At 46.2% G+C, this 16,343-nt stretch overlaps 2 protein-coding genes across 8 annotated transcripts; one reads left to right on the plus strand and one right to left on the minus strand.

The window, feature by feature from the left end:
* Window positions 1–1,676: 1,676 nt before the first annotated feature.
* Window positions 1,677–13,513, plus strand: CIAO3 (cytosolic iron-sulfur assembly component 3). 6 transcript variants are annotated; one of them, XM_085513985.1, is made up of 12 exons: window positions 2,111–2,194; window positions 2,801–2,896; window positions 3,186–3,329; window positions 3,430–3,562; window positions 3,871–4,005; window positions 4,382–4,500; window positions 5,546–5,675; window positions 5,895–5,967; window positions 8,658–8,795; window positions 9,816–9,973; window positions 11,018–11,415; window positions 12,467–13,513. In XM_085513985.1, the coding sequence occupies exons 1-11, from the start codon at window positions 2,129–2,131 to the stop codon at window positions 11,254–11,256; spliced, it is 1,431 nt and encodes a 476-aa protein (XP_085370111.1). In that variant the 5' UTR covers window positions 2,111–2,128; the 3' UTR covers window positions 11,257–11,415; window positions 12,467–13,513. The 6 variants fall into 6 exon arrangements, with proteins under 6 accessions (XP_085370114.1, XP_085370113.1, XP_085370111.1 ...); XM_015876685.2 differs by having other exon boundaries at window positions 11,018–12,078; window positions 12,467–12,803; XM_085513986.1 differs by lacking the exon at window positions 2,111–2,194 and adding an exon at window positions 2,514–2,651 and having other exon boundaries at window positions 11,018–12,078; window positions 12,467–12,803.
* Window positions 12,758–16,200, minus strand: LOC107320642 (hydroxyacylglutathione hydrolase-like protein). Of its 2 annotated transcripts, none has more exons than XM_015876707.3 (8): window positions 15,963–16,200; window positions 15,528–15,592; window positions 15,328–15,445; window positions 15,131–15,239; window positions 14,935–15,038; window positions 14,703–14,804; window positions 14,546–14,622; window positions 12,758–14,273 (listed from the first exon to the last, which is right to left on the minus strand). In XM_015876707.3, exons 1-8 carry the CDS (start codon window positions 16,065–16,067, stop codon window positions 14,108–14,110), a joined length of 846 nt encoding a protein of 281 aa, XP_015732193.2. In that variant the 5' UTR covers window positions 16,068–16,200; the 3' UTR covers window positions 12,758–14,107. The 2 variants fall into 2 exon arrangements, with proteins under 2 accessions (XP_015732193.2, XP_015732192.2); XM_015876706.3 differs by having other exon boundaries at window positions 14,546–14,625; window positions 15,963–16,198.
* Between the last annotated feature and the right edge of the window lie 143 nt (window positions 16,201–16,343).

Here is a 16,343-nt window from a genome sequence, read left to right on the forward strand (position 1 = left end):
GCCTGTGCTTGGGCCATACTCCACACTCAAAAGGTGTAGCAGTAAAAGTGGCCACTGGTTCAGAAAGCAAGTGAACAACACCCTCAGACTTACTATCAGTGCAAGCGTAGTTTCAAATTGACAGGGCTGACCCTTATCTCGGGCAGATCTTCAAAAGAATGTATTAGCAGGTCACATCCAGCTCTGTGACTGCAGAACAGTTGTTAAATGTCACCTGGAGAATTTCTTTTTATAAACAAGGCAGGACTTGGTTCCACACGCAAGTTATCTCACTTCTGCTTGCTTAAGCATTCGGTTACAAGTAGGGAACATGTGAAAATAAACATTATTGGCTTTTGAGATGGTACTGTGCCCACACCTACAAATTCCAGAGGGGTCAACAAGAACCCGACACTGAAGGTTTGTTTCTGACAGCTCATGCAAGACCATCAATGCTCACCTCCATGCACTAACAGGTCTTCACAAGACAAGAAAGCCAAAGGTCTCAGGGACCTGCCTACCTTCAGACAGCCCTTTCCTTGGTCACCCCAGGAAAAAAAACCCCAGTCCTGATTTGTCTTCTCCTGCAGTAACTCCACAGTAAACCCTGCTCTGAACACTCAGCACACTATTAAAAGAAGTACCATGGAGACAAATAAAAAGGCAGAGGAGATGATTAAGAGTGGGGACAAAAAGGCCAAAGAGTACCAAGTATCACTAGAAGCTAGAAGTAAAACTCAACCATCACATCACACCTTGCCAAAACTTTACATGAAATTCTACTTGCTATCTACCTCCTTCTCTATAATCATTTCTGAGTAGCACAAAGTCAAAAAACCACATGTACCTAACAGTCAAACCTCCTGAATTATAAGCTTAATAAAGCTGAAAAAGAAGTACCGTGAAGCCTGTATTTCCTCTCTCTTGGTAAGGTTTCTGTTCATGTTGGTAATGTGACTGGCTACACTGGAGCAGAAGTATTGTTTAACAATACCCTAATCCTGTTTAGCTGCCCATCAGGGTACAGAGGTCCTCCTGACACATGAGCAGCCAGGTTTAAGAAGCATGACCAGCTTTAAGTTAACTGACGTTGGAAAAGCAGAGTTCAGCAGCGAGGCTCAGAACTCACACGTGCTCCTGGGAGCCCAGCCCAGCCTTGAAAGACTGCTTAGAAAAAAAACAGGTTGTTACAACATTGGATCTTTGGCCATTAGTTCCGTCTGTACCATGAAACTCACACTGTTCAGAGCATTTGGCATCCAGCTGCTTGTGTCAGCTGCTGTGCCATGTTCTCAGTTCCCAGGTCTTTCGTGTGAACAGGTCCTCCCAAAGCACACACCTCCTACAGCACCAGGAATGAAAGGGTGAGGTGCTGTGGGTATCCAGCAATGCTTTTACTCCATCCTGCCCTGACATGAGTACCGTCAGCGCTTGGACATCTCTATTACGCACTCAAGTGCAGCAAAAAATAGCTATAATTGTCAGGCACTCCTTACTTTTGAGTACAAAGCAGCTTTGTATTTTAGAGCTTCAAGAGAATGGTCTCCTGTATGAGTCAGCTGCCTTCTAAAAAGCATGATGTGATTTCAGTAGCTTCCCCTTACAGTAAGGCCGACACCTTGCGATGTAACCAAGCAGTCTGACCTCCCTCTCTGCTCTGTGTATAGATAGACATGCATGGATGCATACACAGCCACCTACAGATGGTGATGTTACATGCAGACAAAATAGAGGAGAGGAAAATGCCTCAGGAGAGTTAGAGATCCAGGCTCATAAACTACCTCCATTTCTTATGTGACTGACCCTAAACCCCATTAAAGACCCCCAGCTTTTAAAGCACTTCCTCCCCACACCAGCACCTTGCTATTACCAGCAAGGGATGTGTTTAATGCATGGTAATGTCATGCCCCTTGCAGGCAGCGCTTAGTAAAGCAGGCTAGGGAAGCTTTAATCCCTTTGTGTCATGTGTGTGTCTTATGATAAGGATCTATCAAGCAAGGCTATCAATAAACCCAACGGAACGTCATTTTGCCTCTATCCTGAATATCACGACAGGGCGCCATATCACGACAGCAGTGTGGCTTTTACGACAGTGTCGCAGCTCCCGCCCCTCCCGCTGGCTGCCGCGCTTGACGGCGGCGGCGCTGTCATGGCGTCTCCCTTCAGCGGGGTGCTGCAGCTGACCGACCTGGATGATTACATCGGGCCCTCGCAGGTGGGTGTCCAAGGGGGCAAGGACCGCAGGGCCCGGCCTAGGAGAGCCATACCGGAGGGGAGACGAGGGGGTGGGGGGGGGAGGTGAGGAGACAGCACTGTGCGAGTCTAGCTGTGCAGATAGGGCAGTAAAAATGGCATAAAATGCTAAAAAAGCCCTTGGGGCTCCATGGTAGAGCAGCACAGAGATCAGGCAGCAGCTGTGCTGAGCTTGTCAGAGCCTTTCCGACATGACACGGAACCCCATTGGCAATAGCCGCCCGCTGGCTGTAGTGACCACGCCTCCATCCGTTCCAATTTGCAATGAGGGAATGCGAGATCGTCTGTGAGATCTAAGAGGGGATCAAGGCTCTGTGCTTGTCAAGGCTCCTTTTAACACAGCTCTGTTATTCGGAAGGGACACAGTCTCCTCTGGCTTTGGTGTGATGCTGAAAAGGTGCTCGTTCTGTAAGAAAGGGGTAAGGTTCTAAGGACCGTTTTCCCTTGGTGGATGTAGACACAGTCAGCAGATCTGGCATCATTTAAAGCAGAGTAATAGACATTCGCTCTATTGGGTTTGACCATTCGAGTCTTGTCTCTTCACTTCTGTGCTTTATTTCTCTTTTAGGAATGTATCAAACCTGTAAAGGTGGAAAAAAAGCCTGGGAAAGCAGCAGCTAAGATCAGAATTGAAGCCGATGGGAGCTATGTTCAGATCACTCAGGTATGCCTGACCTTTCTTTACTATTGTGTCAATTATCCAGACAATGCTGATGGTTAGTTATGTATTTAAATAAGGTACGGCTATTTAAGGACCAGGATCTGGGAATGCTGATGACAACAGCAAAATATATTACAAAATCCTTTTTTCCTCACCTTTATTCTTCCTTGTCTGCTCTTGATAAGCCAGGAGGGTAAAGAGGACAATATCCTTATTACTAAACATAGTAAAGATGAGAAACTGCCACCAAAGCTGTTGTGACCAAAACTGAGTCTTATCTGTTTCTTCCCAGGATGGAGAAGCACAGAAACTGGAGAAGGCTAAAATTACTCTGAATGACTGTTTAGCTTGTAGTGGCTGCATTACATCAGCAGAGAGTGTTTTAATCACTCAGCAGAGCCATGAGGAGTTCTCCAAAACTCTAGCTTTTAACAAGGTAAGTGATGAGACAGGGGCGGGTCAGCTGCAGAGTTAGTAGATGTGAGTATTAGTACTGTCTGAACAGCTTTCTTTTGTTGCTATTATTATTTTTAAAGGCTGCAGCTCCCAATGAACAGAAGCTGGTGGTGGTTTCTGTTTCACCACAATCCAGGGCTTCACTGGCTGCAAAATGTAAAATGAGCATTCTGGAAACAGCAAAGAAGTTGACTGCATTCTTAAAGAGTCAAGGCAAGTTGCTGCATTGCGTCCTGCCCATCACAGAGGGGACTGCTGGGCTATCCATCAGGCACAGCCTTTATGAGCACCTAAAGGTGATATGAATTAAGAAGTACAAACTTCAGTCACAAAATAAACCTGGAGTAATGGAGGAAAGGAGCTTTAAATTATCCGCATTCCTCCTATGACTTCTGCTCTTGTCCTGCTGTGCTAGAGCAAACAGTTCACTCTCAAATACAGATTGATAGCAGTAAATATGATGCGTAGCTTGCTGCTTGTATCTTCCTTGTGAATTCTAATGTGCATGTTGTACCACTTAGGTGTGCACTATGTATTTGATACAACTTTCTCACGAAACTTCAGCCTGCTGGAGAGCCAAAAGGAGTTTGTAAAACGCTTCCGAAGGCAATCAGAAGACAAAAAGGCTTTGCCAATGTTAGCTTCTGCCTGTCCAGGTACATTACAAAGTTGGTTACAGAAATAAGATGCCATTCTAATAATACACCTATACAAGAACTCAAAAAGCTAGTCAGAAAAGTTCATATTAATTTGCTTAAAGTATTACTCTTCACAAAGAGATCTTGGTGTTAATAGTGGTAATGGTCTGTAGAAATACCTTCTCACCTCTATAAATGGAATTGTTACACCTCTTTGCCTTTTGTGCTGAGGCTGAAAATGGTTATGAATGGGTGGTGAGCCTGGAGTTGTGGGCAGAGTGAAGGGGTGCTTGCTATTTATATGTGTATATATATATATATATATATATATATATATATAGTTATATAGTTATAGTTACTGATTGCAACTATTTGCTAATTATTCTCTCTTCAGGTTGGATCTGCTATGCAGAGAAAACCCATGGCAGTTTCATCATTCCTTACATCAGCACCACTAAGTCTCCACAGCAGATCATGGGCTCCTTGATAAAGGGCTATTTTGCAGAGCAGCAGGTAAGGTGCATCAAACACAAGCTGATACGTTTTCCTGTACTGTGTACATTAAGGATTGAAGATAATTGTTTTTATCTTGCAAATTGCCAGCAAAGGCATTGTCACTTCTGTGATATCTGTTGAGAAACTTGCAGCTGGGACAGCAGCACTAAGTTCACACTTTGTGGCTTGAAATCTCTATATATTATTCAGGAAGTCTAAGGAATCTGATTTGTCATTATTCTTGTGCTTATATCTCACTCGTCCTGTATGGTATTTTCCTGATGATCAAGGCTGGTGAATAAGGTAAAATAACCCAGGACAAAACCTCAGTCAGTGCATACGTGCAGATCATGCCTTGTCTAAAAATTGCTTGCTCTTTTCCAACTTCATGTTCTCTTTTAGTTTTTCTTAGTTCTGTTCCCAGTCCTTAACCTTTGGAATCTTTCCAAGTGTAAAGTTGGTGCTTACAGACTAGTATTATAGCCCAGAGTCGTCCAGCAGCAAACTTAAGCACCATGTCCGGTTGTATGATTTATTGTCCATTAATGAGCTCTGGCTTCACAGTTGCATTAAACAAATGCTGACACGTGCATACTTGTTACAAAAACTGGCAGCTGTTAAGAATATTTGGCACAAGATGTTGAAACAATAGCCTTGAGTCAATGACTTATTTCCTCAGTTTGAACTTATTTTGCTGGATGGCCGTGAGGATTTTGGCCAACTTCTGATCATTTCTTAGTCGCTGATGTAGGGTAGCATGGAAGAAACATGTCATCTCACTGAACACTTAGGATTTCTTCACCCATTGACTTTGGATCATTTGCACTAGGAAAAGCAGGAGAGGGTGGGGGGAAGACCATGGAAGAGCTTATGGTTGTTGTTTCCTACAGTCTAGAATTGGATTCTATGAGAGAAAAATATATTTTTTATCACGTTCAGTAATAAAGGAGAGTATTTCCCAATGCATGGCACTATTAGTTTCATCATTTTCATTTGTAATTGGAAAACACCTCCCACAAGACAGTTTTGAGATTGACCAATGCTACTGCTTGTCTTCTTCCAGCACTTAACACCTAATAAGATATACCACGTAACAGTAATGCCCTGCTATGACAAGAAGCTGGAGGCTTCAAGGCCAGACTTCTTCAACCAGGAGTACCAGACTCGCGATGTGGACTGTGTAATCACCACAGGTAAGCAGAGCCAGAAGCAGCCCAGATCATTTCTGGACTTGTTTCAATGATCCTTTGTCAATGGTGGATGTAGCACACAGATCTTGCTGTATAATTTATCTTCAGTGATGCCAGTCATGTCCTGGTAAAGACTTCATATGCAGGCTTAGATACCGATCTGTGGATTTTATTTTTCTTTATCTCCAAAATAAGCCTTTTGTACCTGTGGTTCTATTTTAGGAGAAGTGCTAAAGTTGTTGGAACAAGAAAGAGTATCTCTCTCAGATGTAGATCCTGCTCCTTTGGATACCATGTAAGAAATCTCATCTGCACCTTCAAGCATGTTCTTTTCCATCCAGTATCCATATCCAGTTCAGCAGAATTCACTTTCTACTACTGTTTTACTGTGCATAAGTCTGCAGGTGTTGGCATTTTGTGGGTATTTTTGTGTCAGTAATTTCAAATCAGTACAGCTGTGCATTAAGTCCTGTACCTACAGAATACAATGAACCTGTAACTACTTGCTAGGTCTTAGTAGTCCAAGGATTAACAAAAAAGCCTGTTGCAGTGCTGTACTCAGTTTGCTTATATCCCTTCGTTATCTGAGCTACTGTAAAGATTCTGATATTGAAACAAAATATTTAGGTCACTCAACTCATCTGAAAAATCTCTGTAAAAGCACAAGAACTTAAACATGTGCAAAACAGATGAGACTTCAATTGCATTAACTGAAAGCTGACATCTGGTTAAGTGATGACTGCAGAGATCTAAGAGACTGCAGAAATACTGAGATCAGATTTTAGCCCTCTGAACTGACATTCAGTAGTGGTTCCACACTGATCACTAAACCAAAGCATTCTCTTAATCCATTTATTATCATACAAAGAGAAAGGCTACATATGTAGCAACCTTTATATAGTATTAACAATGTGGTTCAAGTTGATTCAAGTCTACTGCTCAGAGTTTCTAGGAGGGATTTCAATAGCTCAGGTATGCAGCAGGTAGCACACACATAGGACGTGACTGTGGTCTACTGACAGCTGTATCCCTTTGCAGATGTGACACTGTGGCTTATTTCTAAATAGAGTTTAATTTTAGTTAAGAATTCCTCCAGTATTGTCTTCTAAAATGGTTTATGCTCAAATTCCTTTCACATCTAAAAGTTATCCTCTGCTGCAATAAAAGTCTGCACGGTTGCATCCCAAAAAGTCAACTTCAGCAGCTGCCCACATAAATAAGCATTTTGTTCTACCTGCTTTATTGTTATACCATTAAGCAGAAAAATCAAGGAGATATAAAAACATTCTGAAGCGTTTGGACTCAGTTAGGAAATAACATTATGGAAGTGTCAGTTATAACATAGAACAAAATGTCTAATTACTTGATAACAATCTCTGGCTAACTTCTTAGGAGTACATTGTGAGGGCAGTGCCTCACGCTCCCAGTGATAAAGCTCCTCTGTAACCTTTTGCTAGCTTTAACTTACTCAGTAAATTGACTGCTTATAAACAGCACGTATTCCTCAGAACTTGGAGCACTAACATAAGCAGCCCAATGGCTGTTATTCTGCTTTATCCTCCAGCACGTGGAAAAGCCCATTGAGAGGTTATTACATTTGGCAGCGAGAATGAGATGAAGTGCCAGAAACCCAGGACTTTTGCTGTTATAACCGTTTGCTCCAGGCCAGCACTGATTCTTACTGGCAGCCTCGTTTTAAGAGAGCTGCAGTACGTGAGGCCAGACACACTGAAGCATTTCATTAATGAAGCTCAGTTCCTGTAAACAAGATGAAATTAAAAATAGTTTCTGAATGCCATCACAGGGTAACGTGTTGCCTTCTGCAGTTTTTCTAAAGCTGAGATTTTATCTGCAAGAGGCAGCATCTTCCATTTGACTTGAAACTATTTGGCCTGCATTCAAGTGTTTTCCCTTCTGCAGCTGTTAGTAGGAAAACGCAAGTGTCACTGCCTGATGAGCGCTTAGAAGCTTATCCCTCATCTTATTATTCTCTCATTACAAAAGCTATTGTTGAAGCTTCCATCTGGTGAGCTGTTTTCAAGAAACACCATCTTGACCTCTGAATACTTGGTTGTGTTTTGGCAAATCAGTGAGATGGAATTATTTCTGCAGAACTTGAACGTGTAAGTGCTGTTATTACATGAATGTGGCTGTTCAACACCAACAGCGTGCTGGACTTGGAGCAGGGTCCTGCTGAGGACAGCCCTGCATAGGGCAGCCCCCTGCCATTGTGAGGCTTGTTCATCTGTACACTGTATAACTTACTTAACCACAGCAACAAAAGTTTCATTTCTGTGCTTGGAGTTGCAGGAGTGTTCTCTCCTGTCCTGGCAGCCACGTATAAGTACCTGGTTCAGGAATGAATTCAGCTTTTGTTGGTGCTGTGGAAAAGACTTGAGGACTGCTGAAATCTCTTTTGACTGAGATGGTTTCTCCCTGATTGTGTTTTCCAAGGGAAGCGTAGGCCACACAGATCCATACCATCAATGCTTCATCATTTCCAAGTATAACCTGTTTGTAGATCCACTGAACAGTACACTAACAAAAAAAATGTTGATTTGAGACTTCTCAGGCAATTGGCCTCTAACTCAAATATTTTTGGTGTGTGAAGATTAAGCTGGCAGCAGGGTCAGATCTGGTGAGGATGTTCCCACAGAGCTTGACCCAAAGAACATCAGACAGCATAGGGTTAAACCTGCAGAGCCTGAAACCATAAATAGTCTTTTCCCAGGAGAAAGGGAAAGGGTTGGAGCTCAAAGGGAGCTGGTGCCTGGCTTGTTTTGCTGCTTTTGAATTCCCTGGATGAACAATTCCACTATCAAAAGTCTCACAAGACTCACAACATCATGTTTTTATTAGCAACACTAAAACTATTTTGGCACTGAGCTAATGAAACTTCTGTTTGTTTGAAGGAGCAGTGGGCTTTGTGCTGTCTGTTCCATTGAATCAAACCACTAAAACCACTTCTTTCTTTCCTTTCCCCAGGTTTAGTAGTGCCACAGAGGAGGAACTCACTGGCCACTCAGGAGGTGGCTCTGGTGGCTATTTGGAGCACATATACAAGTATGCAGCCAAGGAGCTCTTTGACATTGAAGTGGATACAATTCAGTACAGACCTTTAAAGTATGAAGTTTAAAGCTTTTACAGCAAGTACTATTTTTTTTTTATTGCAGTTCTTTTTATGCTGCTCTCTTTCTGATGGGTTTCACTTTCTTTGCAAAGTTAAACGTTTTCCTTTGAGGCATGGGAATCAGCTTCTCCCTCCCACAGTTGCTGAGCCATAAATCAGCCTGCACTCCGTGCAGCCTGGCCTTTGGAGGCTCTGAGCCCCTTCACCACCCACACACTTCTATAGCCTGATGGATTTTCCCAGTATCAAGTTGCAGATGATTTTTAGAGCAATCTAGAAGGCAGAGCTCACAGGGATCTCAGCTGTTTCACCTGATCTCAGGCCGATAAAAGAGCTTTGTTACTAATCTCGCTATTACAGAACAGAAAAATCTCACATCAGGACTTGTGAGCATAACTCTGTTATGGTTAAGGCAGAAAGCCACCTAAGTTTGGGTACAGTGGCCAAAGAGCTGCAATTCCTGCTAGCTTCCCAGATCTTAACGTCCCATTTGTAATGAGTTGTATCCTTGGTCAGCATTATTAATAGTTAAAAACAACAGTCCCTCACAGCCTCCATACAAAATACTCAATAAAAGTCAAATTACTTTTATCAAGAACAGGCCTTCCCACTAATATTAGCAGTCTGGAAGTCTTCAGTGGTTGTTTGCTCCCTATTTTCATGATCCACAGCAATGTAAAAGCTTCCTTCGGTGGCCTCGCCGATGTATGAGTTGGCTGAAGCCAGCCCAGGCGGCCTGTCACAATAAAACCTTAGTTCAGGTCCTGTTTGCTTAGGTTTTAAGGATTTATTCGATGGTGTTCCTCAGCAAACTCAGTTCAGTGGGTGCTCAAACAGGAAAAGTCTGACAAGGATTTGTAAGCTGGTTCCTTCATCTCTTTTATTTGGGTGGCAAAGAACTAGGACGGCTTTCCTGAGTAAGAATACACAAAGAACTTTGTTTCAACGCAGGGTTCTTTGATGTTTAATATAGAACTCCATTTGGATAAGACATTTTCTCTCTTCTTCCTCAGAAACAAGGACTTCCAAGAGGTGACACTGGAGAAGGATGGAGTAGTTCTGCTCCACTTTGCTTTGGCATATGGGTTTCGAAACATACAGAACTTAGTGCAGAAGCTGAAGCGAGGGAAGTCGCCCTATCACTACATTGAAGTCATGGCCTGCCCCTCAGGTGAGACTGCATTGAGACTTCCCTGTTACAGCCTAGAGCTCTAGGAATCACGTGAAGTTATAACTACAAATTAAGAAATATTGACAGCTCCTCACATTCTTGATATTGTGGCAAAACCTTCAAACACCCTTTGGATGTGATAGTCACAGCATTAAAGTTCAAAGCAGAGTATGTGTTTTCCTACCTGGAAGCTAGCAATTCTTCAGGATTTCAGTAATTGCAATTAAATCCCACGTTGGAATATTACAGTGCTTGTTAGGATGCCCTCCGACTTCAAGCTCTATGGTACATAAAGACATTCATCCCCTAAAACTGCACAAGTGTTACACTTGCAGAGAATGCTCGTTGCAGCTGGTGGAAGAAGCCTTTCTTCTCTTCCCTAATCTGCTTCTTACAAGATCTCCATATTTGCCCTCCAGGGTCTTTTTCAATCCATAAACAGAGAGCACACTAAGCTCTAATCCAGCCTGAAGTGACACTGAGCTGCCACTCTTTGCTATCTACAAGCAACTGCCGTATTCCAGAGGGCCCATGTAACTTCCAGCCTAGAAGGCTGCACAGCACCAAAGAGCTGAGCACCGCTTAAGGCTTCCACACAGCACGCAGACCAACGTTTATATCACACCTACACCACAATAGCAAATTCAGAACACATCCTAAGGATGTTTATCTTACCTTCAGTTGAGGTTGTAGGGCTGTTCTCACTTAGCTGCCATTCTGGACTCTTTTTTCCTGGAAAGAGAATGAGCCAGCCCTCCCTACTTCTTATCTTCTCTCTCACTGGCACTTCCAGGATGCCCTGGAGCTTTCCATCACAGCTGGGCTGAATTAGCATTGCATCACCCCAGGCCAATGATCTCCTCTCTAGGGCCGTTACCAGCTGGTGTTCAGTTACTGGGGAATAAGCCACAATTACAGTGGTGTTTTCAGTTCTGTAACTGTTCACAGGTGGAAAAGCAGTTGTTAATTTGGTTATTTTTCTATTTTCCCCCTGCTAAGTAATTTGTAAAACTCAATGATGTTTTCCTGCTTTGTTGTCCTTAGGTTGTTTAAATGGAGGTGGCCAGATCAAAGTGGAAGGTGAATCTAGCAAGGACTGGCTCCAGCAAGTTGAGAAGCTGTACGAGTCTCTTAAGACTGAAGTTCCAGAGGAGAACCGGACTGTAACTGCCCTGTATGAGCAGTGGCTGGGTGGCACTGAGTCTGAAAAGACAGGGAAAGCTCTGCATACAGAATACCATGCAGTGGAGAAAGCAAACGCTGGATTTAACATCAAGTGGTGAAGGCTGATGCTGGAAGCAGACTGCAAAGCCCGGATATACTCAGTGCCTTTCAAGTCGATTGTATTTAAGATTCTCGAGAGGCAGCCAAAGTTCTGTGCCGTCATTTCTGTGCCGTCAATGGGGAATTGCAATTTCTCACTCTCAGTCAGAGAGGAGAAGGTAACGTGCATATAGGCAGGCAGTGGTAATTCTTCAAGCTTTATAATGACTGAAGTGATACAAATAAAAACGGAACAGTGATTAAAATTTGTTAAAAGAAGCACTAACGTATCTTAGGACTAAATCTGCACTCCCTTTGCAATCCTATTCCTACCAGAACTGATGGATTTAAGGTACTGAAGGACTTGGTTTGCAGCAGGCAAAATGAGCTGTGTGCTGCATGAGGACATCCCTCAGCCAGGCCTCACAGCACTGAGTTCATGGCTGTCTGTGTTAGGACGTTCTCCTATAGTTACAAATGGTCTCATTAGACCTTGGGCTCTGTGTTTCTGTGTCACTGCCCCTGACTGGATGCCCTTGAAGCACAGCTGCAGCATTTTTGCACTGTCAGAGGGTTGAACCCCAGCACCCTGCAGTCATGAGAGCAGCGTTATCTCCATATGCTGTATGGCCTGCTGAAATGGGACTTGAAATTAGGCTTAAGAAACAAACAGCCATCTGCATCTACCCTGGCCCCAAGTCAGTTACTGATTAATAATATCCTGACAGTCAGGGAAAACCATTCTTACATCCTATCAAGTGAGAATGGAACCTTTGGTGTCTCTGAAGGGTGTCAATGTATAAAAGTTAATGGAAGACTGAAGGATGTAAGCGTTGCTGCAGGTAATTACCAGAACTATCCAAGTGGTTGGCAGAAATATACCTGGTTTAATGCTGTGTGTTGTAATGCCTTGCCAGGTGATGTGTGAATGCAAATGATTCACTATGGAATGATGTCTCACTGTCTGTATTTCTATGTATGGGTATCTCCTGAACTATTTAGGAAAAGAAAAAGTGAATGAGTAACTGGTTTTGTCTACTTAATCTGAATGCCAGGTATCACAGAGTGGCACTGTGTATAGGAGGGGGGTGTGGGGGGAGGTTTGCAGCTGTACCTTAGTTCAGGGTGAAAGGATGGTGGCAGATGTGGAACCTACTTGTGTCTGCTGCAGCTGCAAGCGAATACCAGCTTAAAAATCCCATTCTCACTTGATATTTCTCCTTTTCCCAGTTACTGCTATGTGGGGAAGAACAACTGCAAGAAGTGGATGAAAACTGAGCACAAAGCAGCCACCCACTTTGCTTTGCTCTTTCAGGACATGGAGCTGGTTACTGCACATAGCTCAGACTCAAACCTTGGCCATGCCCTCTTCAGAGAGAACCCTCACTGTTACTGCAGACCTTGTGCTTAGGGCTGTCAAGAAGCAAAGCTGCCAGACCTTAACCTGCCTCATTTAACAGCTTCTCTGGCAGCCCTTCCCTGCGTCCTCCTCCAGTCTTCATTAAAAACAAGCCAACAATGTAAAAGACAATTGTAATGGTTTTAATTAAAGGCTTGACATCCTTCAGGTGTTGCTGATCAATCAGTGAATTCACAGTGTTTGTAAGGCAAAAATCTCCCTCTGCTCCCCCGTCCCTTCCCCACTCATTTTGCAAGCGGTGGTTGCACTGAATGCCCTTTTCCATGCATAGTTCTGTATCAGTGTTATGCTAAACCATAACATTGTCATCTACAGCAAGAGAGAGACGCCAGTGCCAATGCAAACTAAGTCCAATATGCTGAAGTGCTGAGTCCATAAACTTTGTACATCGGTGCAAAAGAAACACACTCTTGTTTCTGCTGAGAACATTCACATCCAGACAGAAGTGCACAGTTAAGAACAGCTGAATGAGCTGCAGGTTAAACAACCAAGGATCCGCATTTTGCCTTCTCCAGTGACCAGGATACTGAACGCACAGAACTGAAGCTGTCAGAGGACTCTGCCCGGAGCTCCCCATGCAGCTCTCACAGCTATTTGTTCTCATCACAGCATCAAGAATAGCTCAGATTTCACCTCTGAGCTGCACACACGAGCAAACAAACTGCTGGGCCAGGATCCCTCCCAGGCATCTCTGTGCTGCTCACAGCAAAGCACCCAGGCAGTGTCCAATGACAGCTGTACCCTTATAGCATCTCTGAAGCATCAGCACTGAGGCAACTGGTGCAGCAGGACGGATTCTTCCCCCTCCTGGAGGGAAGAGTGAATTTTAAACAACGTAACACTATATATATATATATTTAAAATAAAAAAGCAAAAAAAGAAAATCAAGTTTCTAGCAAAGGAAGAAATACCACAAACCAGGTTCGGTGCTATGGATGCTATTCACAGTCGATGCATGAAAGGTTCTGAAGCTGGTTCTATTCCAGCCATCAGCAGCTTTGTATCAGCACAGTCCAAATAGACACCGTACAGTGTATTATCCGGGGCCCATCTCCTCTATTTTCTCCACTGTTTGCATTTCAGCTGCACAAGCTGGGCCTAAGCTCAGCAGCAGCACCCTGTGCATTGCAGCACATTGCACAACTGAGGTAAAGATGAAGGCAGAACGATGGGCTGCACAGCAGCACCCAGCCCACACCACTGCATGGGGTTAATGCAGCCACACAGAGCCAGCAGCACGCCCTGTCTGCCTTCCAAAAAGCAAAAGGCATTGCTGTGTTTTGCAATGCAACACCCCAGCAAAAAGCTCCACGCTTCATACAACAGCTTTCCCGTGTTCTAACTTGAGGAAAAGAAATGGAATGGACGCAGAGAGGTGCAGTTCCTGGTCCCTGCCCTGTCCCAGCTGAGGGCTCAGGGACACCTGAATGGGGCCATCCATGTGCAGGGCTTCACTTCTTCTCCAGGAAAGGGGCAAAAAGGCCCCAGTCGAAGGCCAGCATGGCCTGGGGATGGGGCCGCTCCTTGGGCTTCTTGAAGTTGTCCTTCTCGGTGCGTAGAGCCCGCAGCACTTCCACCGGCTCCTTCCTACCTGTGAACTTCTGCACAGCCTCCTCCCTGCAGGGGTAACGGCAGCACTAAGACCGGGGTGTGATGGAGACAGATGGGGACAGGGCTCAGGGCTCAGCCCCAAGGATTGAGAAACTGAGGTTACCCTCCCTTCCCTCTGGGCTTGGTTTCCCCATTCATTCCAAAGCTACTGGGAGAAGAGGAGTGGATTGGGGGCAAAAGCAGCAGCATGGGGACAGAGCTGCTCCATCCCACCCCACCCAGTTCAGGGCCAACCCATAAGCATGCCCCCCCTGCACCCCTGCACTGATGCTGCTTACGTGACCCTGAGGAAGGGGTTGTAGAGGAACTCCTCCTGCAGCGTGGAGGGCACCGTGGGCAGATCCTCATCATCCCGCTGCTATGAGGAAGCAGATATGTCCAAACCCTGCTACCAACCGGCAGCCCCCCACCACCCCACATGGCACAGCTGCTTACTCTGGCCCAGGCGAGCTTCTTCTTCACTGCTTCATTCTCTGGTTCCACTTTCAGGGCAAACTTCAGGTTCCGGACGGTGCATTCGTGGCCACAAAACACCTTCTGTAAGAGCAGCATGGAGCACTCAGTGTTACGCACATCCCAACCCCACCATGTCCCACGTCTCCATCATTATTGTGGGGCCTCTCTAAGCTGGGGCTGAGCTTGGGGGTGTGGGGAGGGAAGCACTCACCGTCTCCTTTGGCAGATCCCCCAACACCTGGGTGAAGTTGGCGTACATCTGCTCTGCCGTCCCCTCCAGGAACTGCCCGCAGCCCCCCACAAACAGCGTGTCACCTGCAGGGAGAGGGTGAGACACTGTCCCCAAAGCTTGGGGGGGTTTCAAAGGATTCGGCCCACGGGATCGGTGGGTGGCTATCGGGAGATACCTGAGAACAGCGCCGGTGCATCCGGAGACCCATCCTCCCACATGAAGTAGCACATGTGGCCTGAAGTGTGGCACGGGGTGAAGAGGCACCGCACACGGATGGCCCCGAACTGCGGGGATGGAGATGAGCGCTGGGTACAGGATGGGCACAGAACCACCCCTCCCCATCCCACCCCCTGACCCCAGCGCCCCACACACCGTCAGCTCCTCGTTGGGGGCCACTCGGTGCGTTAGGGCCCCAATGCGCTCATCCGCACCGTACACCCGCAGCCCCGGGCACAGCCTGACCAGCTCCTCGTTGCCCCGCGCGTGGTCCCTATAGGGGCAGAGGGGCAATGGGCACCGGGTACCCCCCAACAACGGGGCACTGCCCGCCCCCTCCCGGTGCCGGCGCTTACCAGTGGTGATGCGTGCTGAGGATGGCACGGAGAACCACATCCTCCTTCCGGACGATCTCCAGCAGCTGTAAGGGACAAAAGCGGTGAATGAAGGGAGGAGGTGACAGCGCAGAGCCGGGTCCGTCCCACGGCAGAGGGCAGCGGGGACAGGGAGAGGAAAACATCGGGGCGGCTGGGATGGAGGAAGGAGCTGCACCAGCGCTCGGGGAGGGGCAGGAGGGGACGACGCACGGGGCGGGGACACTGTATGGCCGATGGCACTTTATGGCCGATGGCTCTTTATGGCCGATGGCACTTTATGGTCTATGGCACCTTATGGCCGCCGTTCCCGCAGCTCTGCCCGCCGCCTCCAAGCCGCAAAGCCCCCGGAGAGGAAGGAAACACGCAAACAGAAGCGATAACGCCGGCAGAGCGCGCAGCCCCGACGGTTCTCACCCGTTTGGGGACGGCGGCGTCCACCGCGATCGCGTCCCGGGTGCTCTCCTCGATCACCAGGTACATGTAATTGTCCTCCAGCACCGAGATCACCTTCACCTTCATGCTCCGCAACGGGGGATGACGCTGGGAACGCCGCCCCCACCTGCGGGCAGCGCCACCCGGCGCAGTGCGGGCAGCGGGGCGGAGCCGCGGAGCCTCCTCCTCCTCTTCCCCCCCCCAGTTATTTCGTTCCCTCCCTCCTTCTCACTGTCATTCCCTCTTTACTTTCTTCTGTTCCCTCCTTCCTTCCTTATTTTCTTCATCCCCTGCTATTTCCTCCTCTTCCTTCCATTCCTTCCCTCCACTCCCCGTGCGGTTCCACCTCCAACACCTTTTCCA

This window comes from Coturnix japonica, chromosome 13, assembly GCF_054131305.1.
Source record: "Coturnix japonica strain WE chromosome 13, WE-NBRP24, whole genome shotgun sequence".
Lineage (NCBI taxonomy): Eukaryota > Metazoa > Chordata > Aves > Galliformes > Phasianidae > Coturnix > Coturnix japonica.

What these genes read in the sequence shown, in the direction of transcription:
- LOC107320642 (XM_015876706.3), bottom strand. Translation starts at nt 16,067, where the DNA reads ATGAAGGTGAAGGTGATCTCGGTGCTGGAGGACAATTACATGTACCTG. An exon ending in ACGCCGCCGTCCCCAAACGG is followed by an intron (nt 15,593 to 15,962) that starts GTGAGAACCGTC and finishes TGTCCCTTACAG; the next exon opens with CTGCTGGAGATCGTCCGGAA. An exon ending in AACCCCTTCCTCAGGGTCAC is followed by an intron (nt 14,274 to 14,545) that starts GTAAGCAGCATC and finishes TTACCCCTGCAG; the next exon opens with GGAGGAGGCTGTGCAGAAGT.
- CIAO3 (XM_085513985.1), top strand. Translation starts at nt 2,129, where the DNA reads ATGGCGTCTCCCTTCAGCGGGGTGCTGCAGCTGACCGACCTGGATGAT. An exon ending in GTTAGCTTCTGCCTGTCCAG is followed by an intron (nt 4,006 to 4,381) that starts GTACATTACAAA and finishes TTCTCTCTTCAG; the next exon opens with GTTGGATCTGCTATGCAGAG. An exon ending in CCTGCTCCTTTGGATACCAT is followed by an intron (nt 5,968 to 8,657) that starts GTAAGAAATCTC and finishes TCCTTTCCCCAG; the next exon opens with GTTTAGTAGTGCCACAGAGG.